We start from the raw sequence: 21,181 nt of genomic DNA on the forward strand, positions 1-21,181 counted from the left end.
GCTAACTTAGACCACAACATTCAATCTGCGAACTCGTCTCTTGTAGCCTACTTGGTGCTTACCTCAAGATTTTGAAGTCATTCCTGTGTTCTTGGAATGTTTCAGAAATTGAATGTTGTTCTGATACGTGGACTTTGGTAATAAAATTACAACTTATCAGGGATGCAAACCTCCATGGCAGGAAGATGCCATTTTAACCCGGCCACCCACAAAAGCTGGTGAACTGCCTCGACCCTCACAATATGGTGGAACTTGGAAGACTGCTTCTGAACACCAGGTTTCTTTGGAACCTGAGACAAGAAAATATAGACCTGGTATGTTTTTCAAAAGTGATCTTATAATCAAGAATGATACCTTATGGAATTTTTAATGAATTGTAATTAAAGCAACACTGCAAATAAAAAAAAAAAGACTGAGGGCAGGGACCTAATATCAAAGACCTGCTAAAATTCTTGTGAACTTCTTATGGTTTAACTTGATCCTTCATCTTTAGCACCAATTTTAGCAAAATCGTTAAGACATTAAACAAACAGAGGTCTTTACCCAACAGATAGGAACACCAATATGTTTATGAGCTGGCGAAATAGACACTGGACTTCAAAAAAGGAAAACAAATGAAAGAATTCTAAAAGGAAATATTAAATTTATTTTGAAGTACTTTACATGTGCTACAATGAGTACACATAATATGGAAAATCTCAACAGTCATGTTTTTGTACCAGTTTTCTACAGCACAAACAAGCCGTCATCAGCAGCAGTGTCAAGTTGTAAGACTGGGAAGTCTGGTGTCATAAGAGAATCACATGTAACCAGATTTATTCAGAGTTAAAATTGGAAGATAGTTTTATGTACGAGGCTCTTCATTGCTTTCTCAGGAAGGGAATATCATTCCTTAGATTAGTATTGCTTATGAACTGGCAATGTGACAGAAAAAAAAAGAAAAAATTCAGAAACAAAGCAATGGCTCAACCGTTTTAAGTAGGAGAACTGAACTAGTGGTACTTGGTTAATATTGCATGCTTCTAGCAGCCATGTTAATGATAGAGAATTATCTCTGAAAAACTAATGCTAGGGCAGCTATAAACAGTCACCTTTTTCTAAACAGCTGGACTGAAAAACCTTGACTACCACTTATATTCTCCTCATCCTCTCAGAGACTTCATCAAAGTATCCCGTGTAACAGGACAAACCTTTTGCTTGGTCATTAATTCTAAAAAGGAAAAAAAATCTGATTGTGCTGTAGATGAAAAGCAAAAACATGACTGCGTAATGTGGACACATTCATTCGACAAAAATATATTAATATAGTATATTTTCTAGAGACAAAAAATATAGATGACTTTTCTATGACTGGTCCTATATGTGCTTTGTTACCTATATAGTCTTGTTATTGTTATTAAAGTACTGTATTAGCAAAGACAGGGAAAGAAACATCCTTGTCCGAGATAACTGTTTTGTTTGAACACAGATTACAACTCTACTGAGAATGACCTGAGTATTGTCATTGGATGTATCATTTTGTAATTATTATTGGCTGTAGTACTATTTTATTATCAGTTATGATATACAGAAGAGGACAGTGAAATGAGCTGGATCACGTGTGAAGAGCACATGTAAGAAGTGGTAGAATCGATTTCTTTCTCTAAGTCAAATGATATGGACTCTATTGTACAGGTTTTTGAACAATGGGCTGTAGTAATCGTCTAGTATAGGTAACTGGAAGAAGAACGCTGTTCAGTGTCACACGATGAACATTACACATTGCTGCCTTTGGAATATAAATGTAAGAAGGCCTAATATATATTTTAATAATAATAATAGGCACAGTAATGGAAATGTTATTGAAGTTGAGAAAACAGCACTAGGCAGATCCTGACATGCGTGTACGCCCTAGACTTTGATAAACTGACAGGAGTGAATGAACCTTAACATACGTATGTATATACTCTCCTAGGACACTCTCTTGAATGCAGTCTGCTTCAGACGTAACACCACTCTGTGTCTGAAACCATCAATATGTCGTCAACTGTAGCAAAAGCAATATTATTTCCCCCTTTGAATCTCTCCTTTGCTGCTTAGTTATATATATATAGTATAAAATCTCATCATCTTCCCTCTCACTTTGTCAATTCTAATGACTACTGTATGGTAAACTCTAATGACTACTGTATGATAAATACAGTTACTTTAATGAGATACAGTTCTTGAAAATTAAAAGTGCCATATTCAATGAAATCTGACTAAATAGACTTCATATTCAGGTCACAAAGACCGTTCCTAAAAAGCTTGAAAATATGGACTTTGAATTAGTGTTTAGTTTTTATCATTAACTCTCTTGAAATTAGTCCAACAGAGATCACTGTGCTGTAGCAGTGATAGTTTTTGTCATCTACAGTCCTCCGAACAGTTTCATCTCAATTCAAACAAAAAGCACCAAGTCATGATTAATGTGAAGAACACAAAGTACATCATGAAAAATAAAATGAATACAACTGCAAACTTCGGACACACTTTAAACCCCTCAGCTTCATAGCTTGCATTGCTTTTAAACTTTTAGCTACTCATAAAACCTATTTGGAATCACACCACAAGCCTCCAGACACATGGAAAAACTATACTACAAAGCTTTCAAGGAAGTGATTTCTATTTTCTAAGACAAGTGACTAACCCTGGATAAAATTCAAGCCCAAGAACATTAGCTATGCACTCTTATCTTCATATATAAAAGAGGACATACCTCATTCTTCGCAGACATCAATTACACTAACACTGAGATTACTTCAATTTTAAGCAGGATGTTACATTATAATGAAAGAGTATGGACTGGTTTACTCAAACAACATTGTTTCAATTTCATCCACTGGGATTCTGATGACATGAGAATTTGAGGAAAAAAATGAAACATAAATTTTTGAAATGTCATGATAATTATCCAGACAGTCTACAATATCCTTTACTTTAACCAGACCACGGAACAAAAAATAAATGACCTATAAAACGTATTTCACGAGGATGATACAAAAGAATATTTAAATTATTATTTGTGACAACACTTTCATGCCTATGCACACTGTCATATGCCAACATCCATGGAACAGCAGCAAATAACAATGCTGAGGATTACTTCAAAGCAAAGATACTTAGAAGAAGTATAATATAAAACTTAAGAGTAAAGAGCTGTTGGGCAGTAACCAGTGGTGCTTGAAAAATGCACCTGGATTCTGGGTACGCCTATCACATCCATCGTAAAGATTTCAAAATGCAACGGCAACAGTGGATCTTGGATAAGAGAAATCAAACCTAACTGAAAATGGAATATGGCTCAGAGAGGATTATCCCAACAGATGGCAGACCTCCTGTGTTGTATGTTCTACATACAAAGCCATTTCAGAAACAAACAAAAAGAGACGAACACTACTAACAAGCATTGTAAATGTGAAAAGAGCAGCAAGTACAAAAAATTAAAGGATTCTATCACATTTCTGTTTCACTTTCATCACTGTGTGAATGATTAGTTATTCATTTATTCTTTATCAAATATACAATATTTACAAGAATTTCTGTCCTATTGACTTTAATGATTTGAATATACGTACACATACATAGCTAAAGAAATTTATGTTGTGCTCCAGTGGCTAACATGAGCAAAAACTGAATCGAGACAACAGTTAAGTAATTAGACTTTACACAGCAAAAGAGACTTCTGCCTGAACAGCATCTACAGTAGTATTTGATTTGACATGAACATACATCAAAAACTAAATAAATTCTAAGGACTGTACAAGGTTATCTCAACGATCAATTATGCACCAAAACAAATTTGTCACCATACATGTTCTGTGCTGGCAAATTCCGAGGACAGTCACAATACAAAATAAGATGCCATTGGCTCTGATGCAAAAGCTTCATTTTTGCAATTTCATATTTTATGCAGAACAGTTGAGGAAGCAACATTCATGTTCTCAACATAAGCACAGTCCCATTAGCCACTGGTTCCAACCATAGTTGTTGTAGTCTAAGCATATGTAAGCTTGACATGGCTCCACTGGTGCAATTCCAAACTTGAAATATTTCAAAAGTACAAGAGGCAAATCAAGATAAGAACTGGATTCCATTCACGTTGCTAAGTCTACACAGAAACCCATAGGCGAAATTCAAGTGTGGTTCAAGCACACTATTTCTATTTATTGTGCCTTGGTCACCCAGAATCACAGACATTTCCTTTTTTCTCTGTAGTAATTTTGTATCAAACCTTGTGGTAAAATCAACAGAAGAAGGGAATACTACGATGTTTAGCTTAAAAAACTAAACCTTTGTTAACATTTGTTGCTTTCTCATTTCACCTTTGTTTAATCTTTAGAATAAAATTACATGTGCTGATGTTATCAAGAGTTTTCCAAAATTTACTTGCAGTATGCTAGGCTACGCTCACCCAGGCCAAACAAATTACAATTTGAACATTAATGATGACATTATAGATTGATTTGCCATTAACCATTTGGTAAAAAGATTAAGCATACAAGATCAGAGCAGCACTGGAACCAGAATTAGGAGCTGGAAAGTGTGGTACTATTTCACAAGTTTATCACCTTGGTGTAAAAACAATTCTTTGAAAAGTAAGGACAAAAGTATATTATGACTGGGATGAAAAATTAAGAACAATATATAATGCCTATCAGAGATGTGTTGTTATCAGAAGCTAACAGTGACCCGGTTTCCTGATGTGTTAACTTATATACAAGACTTGTTTACAGTTGGACATTAATGACACTGGACTAAATGTTTACAGGTCTTTCCAGTGACATAGAGTAGCCATGTGTATTGCAGACAATTTCCATTAGTAATAACATAAATCAATGTGTATATATATTGTTCAATTTCATTAAGCTTTGGTTTTTGCTTTTCTTATTTCCTAATTTTTTGTTTAACCAGTAGGTACTGATCTAATATTCTACTTCCCCTCTGATATTTTTCTTTACTGTCAATCAGTCTAAACCAATGAGTTTTGTCATTTAAAAGTTTGCGTCAGCTTGTCTAAATCAATAGTTTTTTGTCATTTCAAACAAAAGTTACAGTCAGTGGAATATTAATAGAGGTACTTATTGTCCAACCACATATCTAGTTGAATCTGAATCCAGATAACAGAACTTTGTCTCCACTACATTAGATATCAACAGGTCGCAAAAAAACACAGGAGTGGTCTAATGTTGACCAAGACTAAAAATCAAATTATTTCTGAATCAAAGCAGAAATATATCAACATTCACAGTAAGTTACAATATATATTTTCTTAATTATTTAAATACAGGAAACATTAGTTCTTACTAAAAATACAAAATAAAACAGATTTTTTAATACGAACTCATAACTTAGAGTGCCATTTCATTTGCAACAGAATGGTTTGGGGACAAATGTGCTTCTGAGGAAGAAGAAGAATAAGAAGGGAATTGACAGTCCTTCATAAGCAAGAAGGTCCAATAGGTCTTGGGTGACAATCTAGTTCCCTCTTTATCCTTAACAGCTGGAAAGTGGGGAAATGAGAGCCTTTTTTATAATAAAAAAACAATTTTTACTTAGATTTCTAGAAAAAATACCTATGTTAATGAAACTTTTATTTTATGAGCACAGAACTTCTCATGTGATGCTCATCTTATTGCTTTGGTTGCCACTTCAGTGAACCCCCTCTTTCCGAGATATACTATGCAAGTCCAGTGCACCAAGTCTCAGAAGTGTCCTCCATCTGGGAATCTTCCTGGACTTGTCTTCTCATAAGTTGAGCATTCTGGATTTTTAACCAAAGATGACCTACAACTAATGCAACTCTCACTCAAGATATGAATGTAAAGGGATGTCTATGATAATGCAAACTAATTATAATTGATACAAGTAAATAAATATCAACGCTATCGTACATATCCTCAGCAGTAATCACTGGTTAGCGAAGACCAAAGAGAGTACTAACGGAAAGTTAAAGCTTGCTAGCCTAATAGTTTCATGATCCGTTTATCACAAAGAGAGTTATAATGAAATAAATATAATGAAGGAATAAACAATGACTGATGCAAATATTGATTGAAGTATTCTGGAAAATTAGTTAGACCACACACAAACAAAAGAAAGAATATTCTGAGGTGCCATGTAAGGTATATTGACCAACTGCTCAGGAGAAATTTTCCCCTGAGAAGGACTGGTTTCACTTCTTCCTCCTGAGAAGGTTTATCTGCAGGACATTTCATGGCAAACAAAACGAAAAGTTATGGGCTTGTTTAACAAATGCCATCATTCTACATAACCCTCAACCGCTGCCTACTGCACAATGAAGTCATAACCACACCATTAGATTTCAAATTGGATGGTTAGTGCTGATTATATTTCTCAGCACATGATAACTTTATGGATGTGAGAAGTGCTGATCTTATAAAGTTTACTTTACAAAGGAAGACTTTATCAAAGGTCTTACATTCAATATAATCATACAACCAACAATGATAAAGTCAAAACATGATGGTCATACTATAAAACATGCCATTTCATCTAATTGTTTGAAGACCAGTACAACAAAAGTCTTAAGCTAAGGTTAGCAAGGATAAAATATAGTATTTATCACATTATATAGTATTTCTCACATAAATATAGAAATACAAAACAAAAAACAAGGCAATAACAGACCAAATGAAAGGAATACAAGCAGTACAGATGTAATCATCCAAACATGAGGTCCTGCCTGGACTCCAACACATTTCCTTAGTAGTACACAGTGGGCAGTTGACAATGTAACTACACACACCATCCAGTTCAAATTCTAATGAGGACTGACCTCATCTTCCAGTAGCAAAACACACAACAACAAAAAGTAGTTCTCTTGTGAACAAACCAAGTGGCCAGTGCACTGCATCATATTGAAAGAAAATTATGAAACAAAACTTTCATCTGTAAAATGTCCATAGAAACAACTATACTGAACTGTTTCCCTTGTAACTTCATGTGCTGCTAAAAGTGATAGTGGTATTACCTTTATTAATAAATGTTTACCAAACACATTTCCAACATGCTGAATAATCCTCAATCCTATACCTTGAATACTTATAAGCTATAGTGAATTGTAGAGTAGAATGCTGCTAATCAATGTGCAATATAAAGCATTGGTCTTTCTAGTTATATGTTCTTGTCAGCACTGAGAAATGTTAATCTGTCGCCTAACTTACATCGTTCACTGGTCTTTCTTTGAAGGGATAACTGGATCTGCTAGTTACTTAGAAACAGCTTTATGAACCTGAGAAAAGCCTTCAATATAATACACACATTCTTTCTCTGAACTGGAGTCTACATTCAAGCTAAGAAGAGAGGAGAAATAGGAACAGGACAGAGGAACACCAAAAGGGCAATGAACGAAAAAGATGTAGACTCCCTATGCACAGCTTGAATTCATCATAGGGACATTGTTATCAATGAGGGAGCTACGTACAGGGTTTTATTAGTCTATTTCAAAATCCAGAGGATGGCAGTGGGTTACTCTGTTGTACACACTTGTTTTGTATTGGTATGGACGGACCAGTTAGAGGTCAGGACTGGAATTCAACATCACTTTTAAGTCATTGAAAGAGGTGGTGCTCAGTGGTGTATGAGACTGCGAGACATGATACAGTACTGGAGGTGATTCTGATGGGGGATTCTTACATTAATTTTGGTAGGTTACACTCACATAATGGGACGTACTACTACAGTGATAACAAGAAAGCTCCTTAAAAGTAACAAGAACGCTCCTGAAAAGTAAGTCAGCAGCAGAACTCCTGTAAATGTACGGCATATGCCATTTTGCTGCAAATAAATTCTAGGTCATCTCTGTAACCTGTAACAATTGTATTAACTAATTATACTGGGTAATACAATGCTACTCTTGAGTAGAAGGTGAATAGTGTTTTTTTAATAGAGTTAAATAGCCTAGTACAGTAGTATTAGGTTGAATATGAAAAATGCTACTTCACTATCTGACAGAAGCCTTGAAAATTCTCTGTAGTTTATGCAACTATTAATGAGACCAATTTTCTCACTTTGCACAGTGCAAATCTATAAAGAGATGTTCACCTTGAGGGTTGCTGACCTGCAGGCAATATCTGGTGTACTATTATTAAAGTCATTATAAACGATTCTATATTGTCCCTTAACATCAAGGACCTTTGGTATTAGTACTCATGAATACACAGCTAAATTGTAAAATCACTACTCGCTAACATTTCTTGGTTTTTTTCCATCCAGTAAACATGCCATATCCACTTCCTATATTTTTTTAGTAGTTGTGATCTAATGTTACTTGTTACCTGCATTGGATATTGGATATTAAAATTCCTTAATTAGTGTAGAAAAAAATTTTCAGACGCAATGTAACTTAATCCCATTTTGCATATGAGGAAACAACCTCTTCTGACAGTACAGTACTCCTCTCCACACCAGGAAATTCAGTTTCTATATAATGCAACATAAGTAATTTTTAGAGAAAAAAAACTCATAAAGACAAAGTACATTGCTCGACAAAGAATTGTAAATAAATAATATAATAGAGCTGTAAAGCAAATGTACTTTCAATGATTCCATGATTCCTACACTGAATTCCTTTCTGAGAAAACACAGGAATTATGAAGGGAAAACAAATCAGCCCTTTTTTTCCAGTGTCGAATGTACATTTTTTTCCAATTATTTGAGGAACTTCATTGACAGTGTTGTTTTTCCCACAATCTTTTTGTTTCAACAAATTATGATCAAGTCTGTCTCTCTCAACATACCTCTTGAATGGTGTGAGAAACAGAACTGAAACTATGCTGAAATGGAAAGACAATGAAAATAAATCAATGACAAAACAGTTACCTTAGATAATTGAGAAAAAATACCCATTCGGAACTTTGCCAATAACAAGGGGGACCAACTCAGCCATGAATAATTGCAGTCATACTTCATCAAGCAAAAACAGTTGTGATTGCTGGATGGCTGTTCAAATTCCTCTGTACACACCAGTAAATGCACTCAGCACACTAGGGTATATTATCATTATTCTTTTGTCCAAATGCATATGACATAATCGGTCCTTACTACAACTCGCTGAAGAGCAAATGTTATGTAACTGATTGTGCTATGAGTAAAGAGAGAAAAAAAATGTCATATAACATCAACTACCAATTGTCTGACTCTTCAATAACAATTATTAACTAACCATAGCACTAGTTTGTGGTTACCTTCCCAGCGTTTTACTACAGTGAAAACACAACTTTAATACATAACACTGAAATACACTAACCTCTGCATAGAAGACTATATATTTATAGTATATACATATATTTATATATTTTCAGTATTAATGTTAACAACAGGCTTTATCGATGATGATAATGATAATAATAATAATAATAATAATAATAATAATAATAATAATAATAATCATAATAATCATAAATAATAATACATGTACATCACAGGCTCACCAATTATTTTAAATATCTTAATACTCAAATAAGTTATTATTATTATAACAGACTAAAATTATTGTAAAGGAGTTCAAATAGAATTGCACAATATTGAGATAATGTAATACTGTACTGATGAAGAGTAAAACGACTGGATCGTACGACTTTAATGCTCCCCATACCTGGGACGCTTTCAGTGGAAAGTGGCTGGTCACTAAGTGATCAGCTGATAAAATCAGCTTTAGATTGTGTGGCCAAGAAACAAACCCAATAGCCACTTTTTATCCACTCTTTCAGTGGCTCCTCTGTGGTCTTCCATACAAACTTCTGTATTCCATTTTTTTATTTTAATGGCAGGCCACTTTCTGCTAAAAGTGTCCCATGTGTGGGCAGCCTAACACAGACACTGCACCAACACTGTCTTTACTTCCCTGCATAGGTCACAGACAAAAAATTGTATATATACCGTACTGCAACACATACAAGTACATATTCTGAAGTAGCACAACTGTTCAGGAATAATGAATAATAAGTCTCTATATCTCTATGAATTGTTAACTATTAAACACTAAGAGATCGGTTTCAAAGAGAATAAGATATATAATCACATATTTGGCAATGAATGATCAATTGAGTGACCTCATCTGCTCCACGGTGTACACGCCCATAGCTCCCATCATGTCCTTGAAAAGTGAACCCTCTGTACACATCAGGGCCTCTGGGGTGTCGAATTCTTTTACCTGAGAAGAGTAGGAATGACAATAAATGACTAAAGAAACCTCCAATATAACATTTCAAATTCTGCGCATATGTATAAGCAATCATCCGTTTCATCAAGAACCTATTTCTTTAACATGGTTATATGTCCAGTCTGTGTGATTAAAAGAAATGTTGTATTGATTAAATTACATAGACATTTTGGGTAAATAAGCAACCATCTGTTTCATCAAGAACCTATTTCTAAAATGTAGCTTACCTGTACACAATACGAGATTAAAAATAACATTATATTGAAGTCTATTTCCCATTAATGTTTCTCAGAACACAGAAATGGCTGACAAAACAAGACAGTGACACTTACCCTCCCCGCATCTAGAACCATTATTCTATCGTAACTAGCTATAGTATTTAGTCGGTGCGCAATTGTCAGAACGGTGCTTCTGACAAATGCTTCTTTTATTGTTGTTTGAATAAGGTGGTCTGTTTCTACATCTACTGATGCTGTTGCCTCGTCCAAGAGCAATATCTGTAAGAAAAAATATCTTCAGAAACTTCTCCTGACAAAAGAAAGATTTGAGATTAATGAGTTTTGTCAGTGTCGTAATCAAAACCCATATTTCAATGTACCTCTGAAGGTTTATAACCTCAGCGCATACAGCTCTTTTTGATAAATATCTGCCTAGATTTAGTACCAGACTGCTTTTATAAAAAAAAAATTAAATACCCAGCAGATGTAGGTGATTCAAAATGCAGGGTACAAAGTTGACAGTAGACAGATAATTCCCAAGCAACAAATCCCCAAAACTGAATATTAAAATTGTCACAGACAGACCATAAATCTTTCTGTTACATATATATAAAACATGACACCAGGAAATGACTGACTGAGCATAATTTAGAAAAGGAAAATGCCCCATGAAAAAGAGATGATTACAGGAACATGCAAAACCTGGAAGTACAATGTAAGGACATACCTATTACCAGCTTGTGCAACTTATATGGAAACATTTACTTAACTACACAATGTTACTATTAATGGTAGATAAGAAGCATTTCACTTAGCAATGTAAAACCATGAAAGCCTGTCTTCTCACAGTCAGTGATACTCACTTTGCTGTTTCTTAAAAGTGCTCTGGTTAAGCAAATGAGCTGACGTTCTCCTACGGAAAAGTTTTCCCCTGCTGCTTCCACCATAGACATGAGGCCATGCTCCTGTTTCTGAACAACGGCTTTTAAATGCGAACGCTCGAGAGCTTGCCACACAGCATCGTCACTGTGTCTATCGAAAGGATCTAAATTGTACCTGAGGAAGCAAGATGTCAAAAAATGGGTGACACTGAATGTACAACAGAGAACATTTCTCAACATCTAGTAGATGTAAATGGTTCAACTGACCTTACTGTATCTATAAACAATAATACTGCAAACACCAGATACTGACCTAATTGATCCATGGAACAGTACAGGATCTTGTGGAATGACAGAAATGCTAGATCTTAGAACGTGAAGGCCAATTGTACTAATGTCGATGCCATCTACGAAAACACTTCCGGAGTCCAGCTCAGATAAACGTAACAGAGTAGAGATGAGGGAAGATTTACCTAATCAGGAGATGGAATATGATTACACTCCAAAGAAAAATACATTATATAAAGTTTACTACAGTGGTCACATTCTTTAGTGATTACAAGTGTAAATGTTTTTCTAATCATACATATATTCCAGTTTCTTACGAACTTTAGACTTTATAATAAGTTATATTAAATATGTGGCATATTTCCTATTAAAACCCCAACTTAACAGGCCTCATCTTAGCAGACTTCAGTATAGATTAGCTGCCATATGATTTCTGTCCTTATGCTACCATTTTAGATGTGATAAATTTTTAGGTATAGCTTTTAAATTGAATGTTAAGTGTAAAGTACAGGTTAGTTTAGGTTAGGAATTAGTAAGTGGAATTACTGTTAGCTGTAAGATATCTAGAAAGTATTCAAGTGTAGGCTATAATACAGGGTCTTTGCTACTTCTTAAGGGACTTTGTTGAATTACCAGAAAGGCCAGACCCCCAAAGTGTCAGTTAAGTTGAGGTGCTGCCTTTGTATAAATAACTGGAGTAGTAAACTATAACAAGAATGAAATCAATATTACAAAAAATTACAAAATGAACCATGATGCAGTGAATCTGAAAATGGAGATAAATGTGCATCTCTTTTCCTAGATAAAAAAAAAGCCCTGAAAGGTATCAAAACTACATACCAGCACCAGTACGGCCAATTATTCCAATCTTTTCGCCATCTCTTATCGAAGCGCTGATACCGTGGAGAACCAGAGGGAGTTCAGGCCGATATCTCAGCTTGACTTCTTTCAGTTCAATAGCTCCAGTCTTTGGCCAATCAGGTGGGGGCTGGGTCTCTTTGATTTCACAAGGGGCCTCACTTTTCAAATCCTGTTGGAATTGGAATTGGGATACTATGGAATTTTGGTCAAAGTCCAAGCGCTGGGACCTATGATGAGGTCATTCAGCAATGAAAAGTAAATTAACAGTAAGAAGGTTTGAGTGTAACAAGAGGAAAACATTGCTGTTGCTGCCAAACAATAGCTAGAGAGGGTGGAAAGTCAGATGGGAGAAAGAGAATATGAACAGAGGTACAGTAAAATTAATGAAAGGGGTTGCAACTGGGGGCCAAAGGGATGCTGCAAACAATCTTAAGTAATGCCTACAGTTAACTATTAAAAACTTTGTTTAAAAATTTCTATAAGGAAGTCCTTGTAAATTTACAAGAATCAATCTTATTCTACAAACAGATACTTTACTGCGCTACACTGCACACACGTAACTACTAATTCGTATGCTTTTACACTATTGGATCCGTCAGTTAAAGAAACCTATACCAAATAAATGATCATAAACACTGAAGTAGCAAAGCATAAATTAAACTGGGGATCAAATCACAGCACTTACATATGCATATTCAATGATGCGTTCGACAGATGTTATGCGCGACTGAAACTCCGACTTCATTCTCATCAGGAAGGGGATGAAGACGCACACCTGAAAAATGAAAAAAATAATGACTCTCAGCTAGATTATCATTTTCATATAAGAAAATAATGTTATAAAACTCATAAGTGATTACGATCAAAATCAAGGTGTTTCATAACAGTTCACCATTTCCTCAATCTCAGAATTTTTTTCTATCTTGTTGTCACTGTTTCCTTCAAGATGAAAATGGACAACTGTCACTTATTAAAGAACTAGAAAAGTTTGATATCAGTTGTACAAGGAATTAGGGTACCCAGTTGAAAACCTGTGGTTTTACCAAGAGGGAGATAGTTGTTTTTCCTTATATGCATATACAGATTAAAGTGTTAATTAGATTCACCACAAACTGAGCCAAGATAACTTACAAGCATACTTGCGACCACAAAATATGGGCACATTCACATTTTAAGTGCACCATAATTAGCAATGAAAACAGGGGTTATAAAATACTGTAGCCAACCACATTATCATTATTCAGAAGATGAACACTTTTTGCATGGAACAAGCCCCCACTGACCACTGATTAGAATTTCAAGCTTCCAAAGAATATGGTGCTTATTAGGAATTAACAGAAGGTAAAAGGGAATACAGTGAAGAAATCTCACATTTAAAGAAAAAATATAGGAATAAATTCCAAGGGCATTCCATGAGAATACTATTCTAGTTTGCTTCCTTTTTAAAATGGCCAAGTTTAGAGGTGTAACAAAATGAAACATACCAATATAATTAACTTACGCCATTCACAGTTGATAATGCTAAACCAGCGAGAGCAGTACTAACACTGCCCTTTGTAAACACACAGATGCCGGTGATGGCAAACGTAATCATCACTGCCATGATGTCCATTCTATAAGTGAACCAGCGATTTGAAAGACGGAATACCAACAATGCCACACTGTGCTGATCCAAGTATTTGTACATTCTGCAATCGAATTTCATTAAAAAATTTAGCAGGTAAAGTTCTTGGTATCACTGAATATAGGCTTACATGTAGTATATTCATTGCCTTGAATGAATTCAGATATTTTAATTCAAAACAGGAAAAACAATAGTGAACTAACCTAATGAGGAGCCTACTTGTACAGTCATTGTCTTTAATTGATTCAGATATCATCCAAAACATGAGAAACAATAGTGAGCTAACCTAATGAGGAGCTTAACACTGAATATAGGCCTACCTGTACATTCATTATCTTTAACTGACTCAGTCAATTTAATCCTAAAACAGGAAAACAACACCAACTGACCTACTGAGGAATAAACTCTCCCTGTCAAAGGTCCGGATAACGGAGATTCCGGACACTGAAGAGCTTATGTGCTGAGTGACTGGGGATTTCAGGACGTTGTCCAAACGTTTGAGTTCTCGGACCCCGACGTTCAGGAAGATGTCTATTCCAGCGAAAAGAACTGAAATACAAAGGATTTGTTATTTTGTATGTTGTTCAACATGCAATAATACAGTAATACAGTTGGGCTCAGTACTAGTCAGTACATCACTTATTAATAGCTTGCAGGAACTTTTTCCACCTCCTGTCAATTTTCAGGCTTCAGGAAATATATTAAGATCTTGGAAATTGAAACATTATTGAAGACAGCTTTTTTAAAACAGCTTTAAAGACTGTCCACAAAAAACAATCCACAGTAGTATTCAATTATTATAGTACAATTACAGAAAGAATTCAACTACTGTAGCACAATTACAAAAAGAATTCAATCATAAAGAATAGTAACCGACTGCTGAGAAAAATCTTGTCTGCTGCTTACTTGCAATGAGGACGAGAGGTACCACAAACCATACGTAGATGAAGCACACCAACATCATCTGGCCTACAACCATCAGGAGACCTTGTAGAATGAACTCCAAAAAGAACGGCACACGTACGTCCACTGTAGAGAACATCAATATGAATACTTCTAGTAGACTGTGACAAACAAACGAGTAGTACATATATACATTTCCAGAATTGTAATTGACATCATCTACAAGGATGGAAGTAATTACTACTATACTCAATGAAAGCATATATGCCTATCTAATCTAAATACACCAGCTTTTACTTGAACACAATGACTCACAGGCTTGTGTGCAATTATTTTTGTAAGCTAGAATAACATATTTATGAACAAGAACCGAAATACACAATAATGAGACTTTTCTGAATTATCCGGCATCGGGTAATATGAGAAAGTTAAAACAAAACTAACACCTCAACTTAAGACACCTCATCTAAGTGGACTTTTGTACTTATCAGCTCCCATATTATAATGATTTTTTGTTATGGTATAATTTTAGATATGAGACATTTTTAGATATCTCTCCCAAATTGAATGTTCAGTGTGAAGTCCAAGTCATTTGAAGTTAGGAATCATGTCAAATTACCATTAGCGGAAGATATCTAGACCATAATCCTTGTTACTTAACAGACAATATGTTACTTTACTCATCAGCATCAGTTAAGTTGAGGAGCTAGCTACTTGAAAATCGCAGAAGCAACAAACTCACATTCATCTAGGTCCCTCGAAAATCTGTTGATTATGCGTCCACTGGGAGTCGTGTCAAAGAAGCTCATGGGGGACCTTATAATACTCCAGAACATGTCATTGTGAAGCCTTGATGATCCAGAGAGCACTCTGCAATCAAAAAAGTGTACATCAATACATCACCATCATCATCATCACCATTATAATCCTTATGGTTTTATATTTTGATCTATTTACAAATGAATTTATCTTTCTAAAAATTAATATCTTCTTTTTTTCTATCCTCTTCTATAACTTCTTTCAAATGAATGTCTTATCCTTTGGAAGCTTGAATTTTAAGTTAAAGTTCCCTGTATAGACTCGTTCCATATGAAGAAGGGTTTATCTTCTGAATAACAATAATATAATAATTTATGCTAGCACTGACTAAATCTTAATCTCAAGATTTTTCTCATATAAACACCAAAATGTTGCTTTGCAATTGATTCAGGATTGCTAAATCATAATCTCGCTAAATGAATGACCTTTAGCAGGCAATGACCAAATCTCTCCATTGCTCACATACAAACATACACCCAAGTTATAACCAACTTGAATCCATGGAGAGTACAGTATACTGTACTGTATTGTACAAGAATTCAAGGAAAAACTGTAACTCAGATACACACCTGAAAGTAACCCCAGTTCCCTTGATGACACCAGTGATCAGAAGCATCACAAAACTCATGATGTAGACAAGCTGGTACATCCATAAGTCGGGATTGTGCGTAACACTGCCGAGTAACTCGTCTCCAGAGAAGGTCAGGTTATACATGGTGATATTCTCTTTGCGTTCCTCTTTCCTACCGTCACCCTGGACAAAAAATAAATAAAAAGGATTTTAAGTCAGTTATAAATCTTATTAATCAATTGACACATTGGTAAAAAGCATCTTGGTTTTGTATTGTTTACGAGAGGCTCAACTTGATGTCAAGTAAATATACAATAGAGCCTGGAAATAAACTTAATTCAAAATGATCACTAAAAAAAAATTACAAGCTAATTCCTAAACAATTTATATAAGATTTTTTAAAAATTCTTCAACAATTTATATAACTAAAACCAACATTGTATCACTATGAAAAAGATCAGCAACAAATCTCTTAGTCCACCCTTCAAACCTACATAAAGCGATATGTTTGATAATGCAGATGTTCATTTTGAAAATGACAGCCACATAATTCAACCTGCTTTTCTCATATAGCTGCAAAAAGTCTTGTCACGATATAATGGAGACATTTGAAGCTGTTAACCGATTGGAAGTATGAGAGTTACTTCCAGAATATAGCAGCAAGGAAATTGGTGATACACATGGAGCAGTAATAAGTAAGTCCCCCATACAAACCCAGTTAACTGACATGAAAGCATACATTAGTAGCAATCCTGAGGACTTAATTAGATCATGCCTTCAACTCTGAAGGAGTAAATTTTAAAAGGTATTCAATAAATAATAAAAACAAATAGTACTTGCCTGATCAAGCCACGTTTGCAACCACACAGCATTGAACATTCTTGAGAGTGTGAAAATTACAATGGCGAAGAAAATAAGGCCAACTATGCACCATCCTCCACAGACCTTTGGAAAAGAAGCAAAACATTAAAAGCATGACACTGAAAAACAAACACAAGTCCAGTTGTATAACTCAAGTTTGTAACGATATATTTCCAAAAAGGTTTAGATGCTCTACATACTAGATTCTGCTGATGTGCAGGTAGAGCATAATTTTAAAAAATGGTCCAGCTTCAGCATGCCTATCTCCAATTGGTTTATCTCACAGAACTGAACTTTATAATCAGGAGGCCATTGAAATTACATAATGAAGATTAAACTTGGGGTTATTATTACACTTGTAAAGAAAAAATGACTTAGAAAACGGGTAACCCATACAAATGTCATGAAGTGATCGTTGAGTGATGTCTTGTCACCCCTATTATTTTCTGAGCCACTTAATCATTCTCAAAATGATTTTTCCACTTGTTTTTGCTCACTGCGTAAAATAGCAATAAAGGGTATATACTGTAATTATCTTAAAAATATAAGTCTATTAACATAAAACAGCTTCTTTACTTTACCTTGATAAATGTTACATACATCTTCATAGGAACACTTCCTGTAGCACTGGTTTCCTCTGTGATCAGCTTGCCTGAATTCAAGCTCTCTTGCTCCTTGGACTCTGTGAAAGAAATGCTTTTGAGTCCTGAGGTCAGTGAAATGTACCCAATGCTGTTACTTCAAAATAAAAAATAAAAATCAGGCAGGCTACTGTTGCTGCTGCTGCTGCTGCTGCAAGCTGTGTGTCATTTTCTAGCCTTAGGTTCAATACTACTCAGTATGCAGAGTTTTACCTTGGCTACAACTAAATTGTGGAATAGTTTGCCTAGCGCAGTTGTGGCATCCTTTGATCTGCAAATGTTTAATGCTGGTGACATCTTAATTGCAAGTGTATTGGTTTCATTTTCTGTTCCCTCGTATTTATCTGTTTAAGTACGTATCATCCTTTCCTATATAAGTTGTTTCTCTCTCTCAAGACTGATTTCCCTTTGGAGCCCCTTTGGGTTTACAGTCTGTTGACTTTGTCCACAAGGGATATTATCAGCTGAGAATATAACGACAGAAAGAAAGCAGTAACTCACTAGCAATGTATTGCAATTGCAAGTTAACAACAAAGCTGCTTGGTAGCAGCTGCTGTGCATATAAACTAGCTTGTTTTTGGATGTATCCCAAACTAGCAGCATGTCTAGTGTGGTCCAGACAAAAAAGTAGCAATAAATAGCCATGAACTGTTCTTAGCAATGGTATATTTAGCTTAATATAATTAACGCAAATTTGACTCTAAGCATTACTGTATACATAACTGCTTCTACAGGAGGGCTAGCCACCACTTCCCCCTGTTGGTGGAAATCTCTACTATGATGATAAACAATAAACAGAAAATACAAGCAGTGAGGCAATGTGGTATTGTAGTGCTCCCCAGCTCCTTTGAGTAGGCTATGACTTGAAGAGATGCTTATGTCACATAAAACCTTGGGAAAGGCTGTACTAAGACTAGACCCAGGCAATCAAATGAAAAAATCAACAATATACATATACTACTTCTGCAGCTAAAAATGTGAACCAACTTTTCTGAAATTAGTTCTCTATGAAATACTAACATTATCGGATGAACTTTATGTCTGCCAATGCTGATATTACTACTAATTCATTTTGATGAGTGACATGAAAGCTACTATGTCTTCTCTGGTTAGTGTCTTTTACAAAGCAACTTACAGTAAAAGTCTTTCAACAGTTAACTTATTTCCCTGAGCAAAAACAGATTACAACTTACTTTCAATGACCTCTGGCGCACCTCCATCTACAAAGACAATAATGCTTTAGTTAGTATACTACCTTATTTTTTATGAAAGAAAACAGAAAATTAGGAGACACAGTAAAAAGCACAAACTCCAATCAATGCAATGTGAAGCATTCAAGATCAGACCAATCATAAAAAAGAAAAAGAAAATCCAAACCCATGCTTCTAAGATTATTTATTTGGGTGTTATGGCTGCAATGATGGAAAGAAAATCATGTATGACCAAGTACAACTACTGCACGGAAAGGTAAGCCATGCAAGGGGGAACAATATTAATGAAGAGGATTGCACAATCATCAGGGGCTGCACACACAAACGTAGCCTGAGAGATTCACAAAGCAGTCTGGACAAAATACACAGGCATTTTTATGTCATATTTACATCTTTTAGGACAAAAGGAATAAACCTAAAGAAAACATATATGCATTATGATAAGAAGCGATTAATTCAGAAAAAGGACTGACTGTGGAAGTAGGCATGAAACATTTGCTAATTAGCCAAAAGAGGGAACAAAACAAAAAATTCAAAAAATGAAAAAAAAAAAAAAAAAAACAGCCAGTAAGTAAAATTTGTGGAAACACTTTAGAAGTAATGGTAAGTATTATGGGAAGAGGGAAGGGCGGAGGTGGGGGGAGGGGGGCAAGGTTTTGAGTAAAGAACGTATGTTTTAGGGGCCCAATTTTAATATCCTCAACCGTCCCTGTGATATAACATCAATGGTACAAATGACTATTAGCAACTTTTTAGATTAAGTTAGTATGTTACGAAGTTATCAAAGACAACAGGATATAGTAACCTGGCCTCACTCAAAACACTGCCTTACCACCTTGCTGAAGATTTTCTAAGCAACCAGGATAAGAATTAGAATACCAAGAAAAAAAAACAGTGCTTCTCGGGATATGTATACAACAGACAGTAGTATTTACAATCCTGGGGTGCTCGTTGAAACACGTACCTGCACTATCAGCTTTTTCACTTGGCTTCTGTGTATTATTATCTTCATTCTTCTTTTCCTTTCCAGAGGAATCAAGTCCAACCATATCAAAATAGTCGCCCTTTCTTTCCATCAGTTCACTGTGGGTTCCTCGCTCAGCTATCTTCCCGGTTTGCATGACGACGATTTCATCACACTGCTCAAGGAACTAGAAAAAAAATGAGAATATTCCATCGAAAAACAATAAATTAAGAGGTTTTACTGCTCCAGGAACTAGAAAAAAACCGAGAATATTCACGTCACTAGGATCAGGTTGCAATAACACAAAACATTTCAAGCTATTAGTAACATAAATAAGCACCTGCGTCTGTGAACATGAATTTATACTTTACACTAAGAAAGGCCTCATGCAAAAGAAAAAAAACGGCACAAATATTTCATGAATATTGCTTTACTTTTCAAAAAACAAATGAACTATCGAATATAGGTGACTCACTTTCTAAAGAAACAAGGGAAAAGAAACTGAATTTATTTAACACTAAGAAGTGCCTCTTACACAAAAACACAAAGCACAAACATTTCACGAATACTGCTTCTCAGAAACCACTGGACCACTTTATATACGTGACACACTTTCATAAAAAAACATGAGGAAACGAGGCTTACGTGAGTAGCATGTGTCACAAAGATGACAGTTTTGCTGGCGAGACTTCCCTTTATACATTCGCCGAAGATATGCTTGGCCACTTTCGTGTCAACGGCGCTAAGAGGGTCGTCTAGGAGGTAAATGTCCCTGTCACTGTAAACAGCGCGGCCAAGATTGACTCTCTGCTTCTGTCCACCGCTGTTTAATTGTAAAAAAAGAGTAATTACTTTTCTGACAACACGGGATAGTACATGGTTTATGAATAAATAGTTTAACTAGGTCCCCATTTCATGCCATACTCTAATAGAATTGGAACCATGGGTTAAAACTGAGTTGGGAAGCATTCAAGAGGTTACTCAGGACAATGGAAATCCCTAACACTAAGTTTGTGACATTGAAACAGTTTATAGTTGTCTAAACCTCTTTAAAATCTTACTACAGGATACGAGAAGACACACCCTCCAGCTAGGTTTGTTGGCGCAAGAAATTATCCAAATTTTGTGGAGCTAC

The 21,181-nt window shown here is 35.3% G+C and overlaps 1 protein-coding gene across 7 annotated transcripts in view; it reads right to left on the reverse strand.

Annotated features, from left to right (window-relative positions):
• Positions 1–623: 623 nt before the first annotated feature.
• The window catches only part of LOC135201700 (ATP-binding cassette sub-family C member 5-like), a 362,327-nt gene continuing 341,769 nt past the window's right edge, over positions 624–21,181 (reverse strand). For 6 of the 7 annotated variants that reach the window (XM_064230856.1, XM_064230857.1, XM_064230855.1 and 3 more), the window contains 16 exons: positions 20,692–20,869; positions 20,047–20,233; positions 19,065–19,091; positions 17,812–17,912; positions 17,210–17,314; positions 16,368–16,552; positions 15,722–15,849; positions 14,983–15,105; positions 14,466–14,625; positions 13,954–14,140; positions 13,138–13,227; positions 12,432–12,621; positions 11,617–11,776; positions 11,286–11,478; positions 10,537–10,701; positions 624–10,195 (listed from right to left, as the gene is read on the reverse strand). In XM_064230856.1, coding sequence (XP_064086926.1) covers positions 10,082–10,195; positions 10,537–10,701; positions 11,286–11,478; positions 11,617–11,776; positions 12,432–12,621; positions 13,138–13,227; positions 13,954–14,140; positions 14,466–14,625; positions 14,983–15,105; positions 15,722–15,849; positions 16,368–16,552; positions 17,210–17,314; positions 17,812–17,912; positions 19,065–19,091; positions 20,047–20,233; positions 20,692–20,869 — 2,293 coding nt within the window. In that variant the 3' untranslated portion in view covers positions 624–10,081. The remainder of the gene's footprint in view (positions 10,196–10,536; positions 10,702–11,285; positions 11,479–11,616; positions 11,777–12,431; positions 12,622–13,137; positions 13,228–13,953; positions 14,141–14,465; positions 14,626–14,982; positions 15,106–15,721; positions 15,850–16,367; positions 16,553–17,209; positions 17,315–17,811; positions 17,913–19,064; positions 19,092–20,046; positions 20,234–20,691; positions 20,870–21,181) is intronic. The other variant, XM_064230854.1, reaches the window with a different exon arrangement.

Source organism: Macrobrachium nipponense, chromosome 28, assembly GCF_015104395.2.
Source record: "Macrobrachium nipponense isolate FS-2020 chromosome 28, ASM1510439v2, whole genome shotgun sequence".
Lineage (NCBI taxonomy): Eukaryota > Metazoa > Arthropoda > Malacostraca > Decapoda > Palaemonidae > Macrobrachium > Macrobrachium nipponense.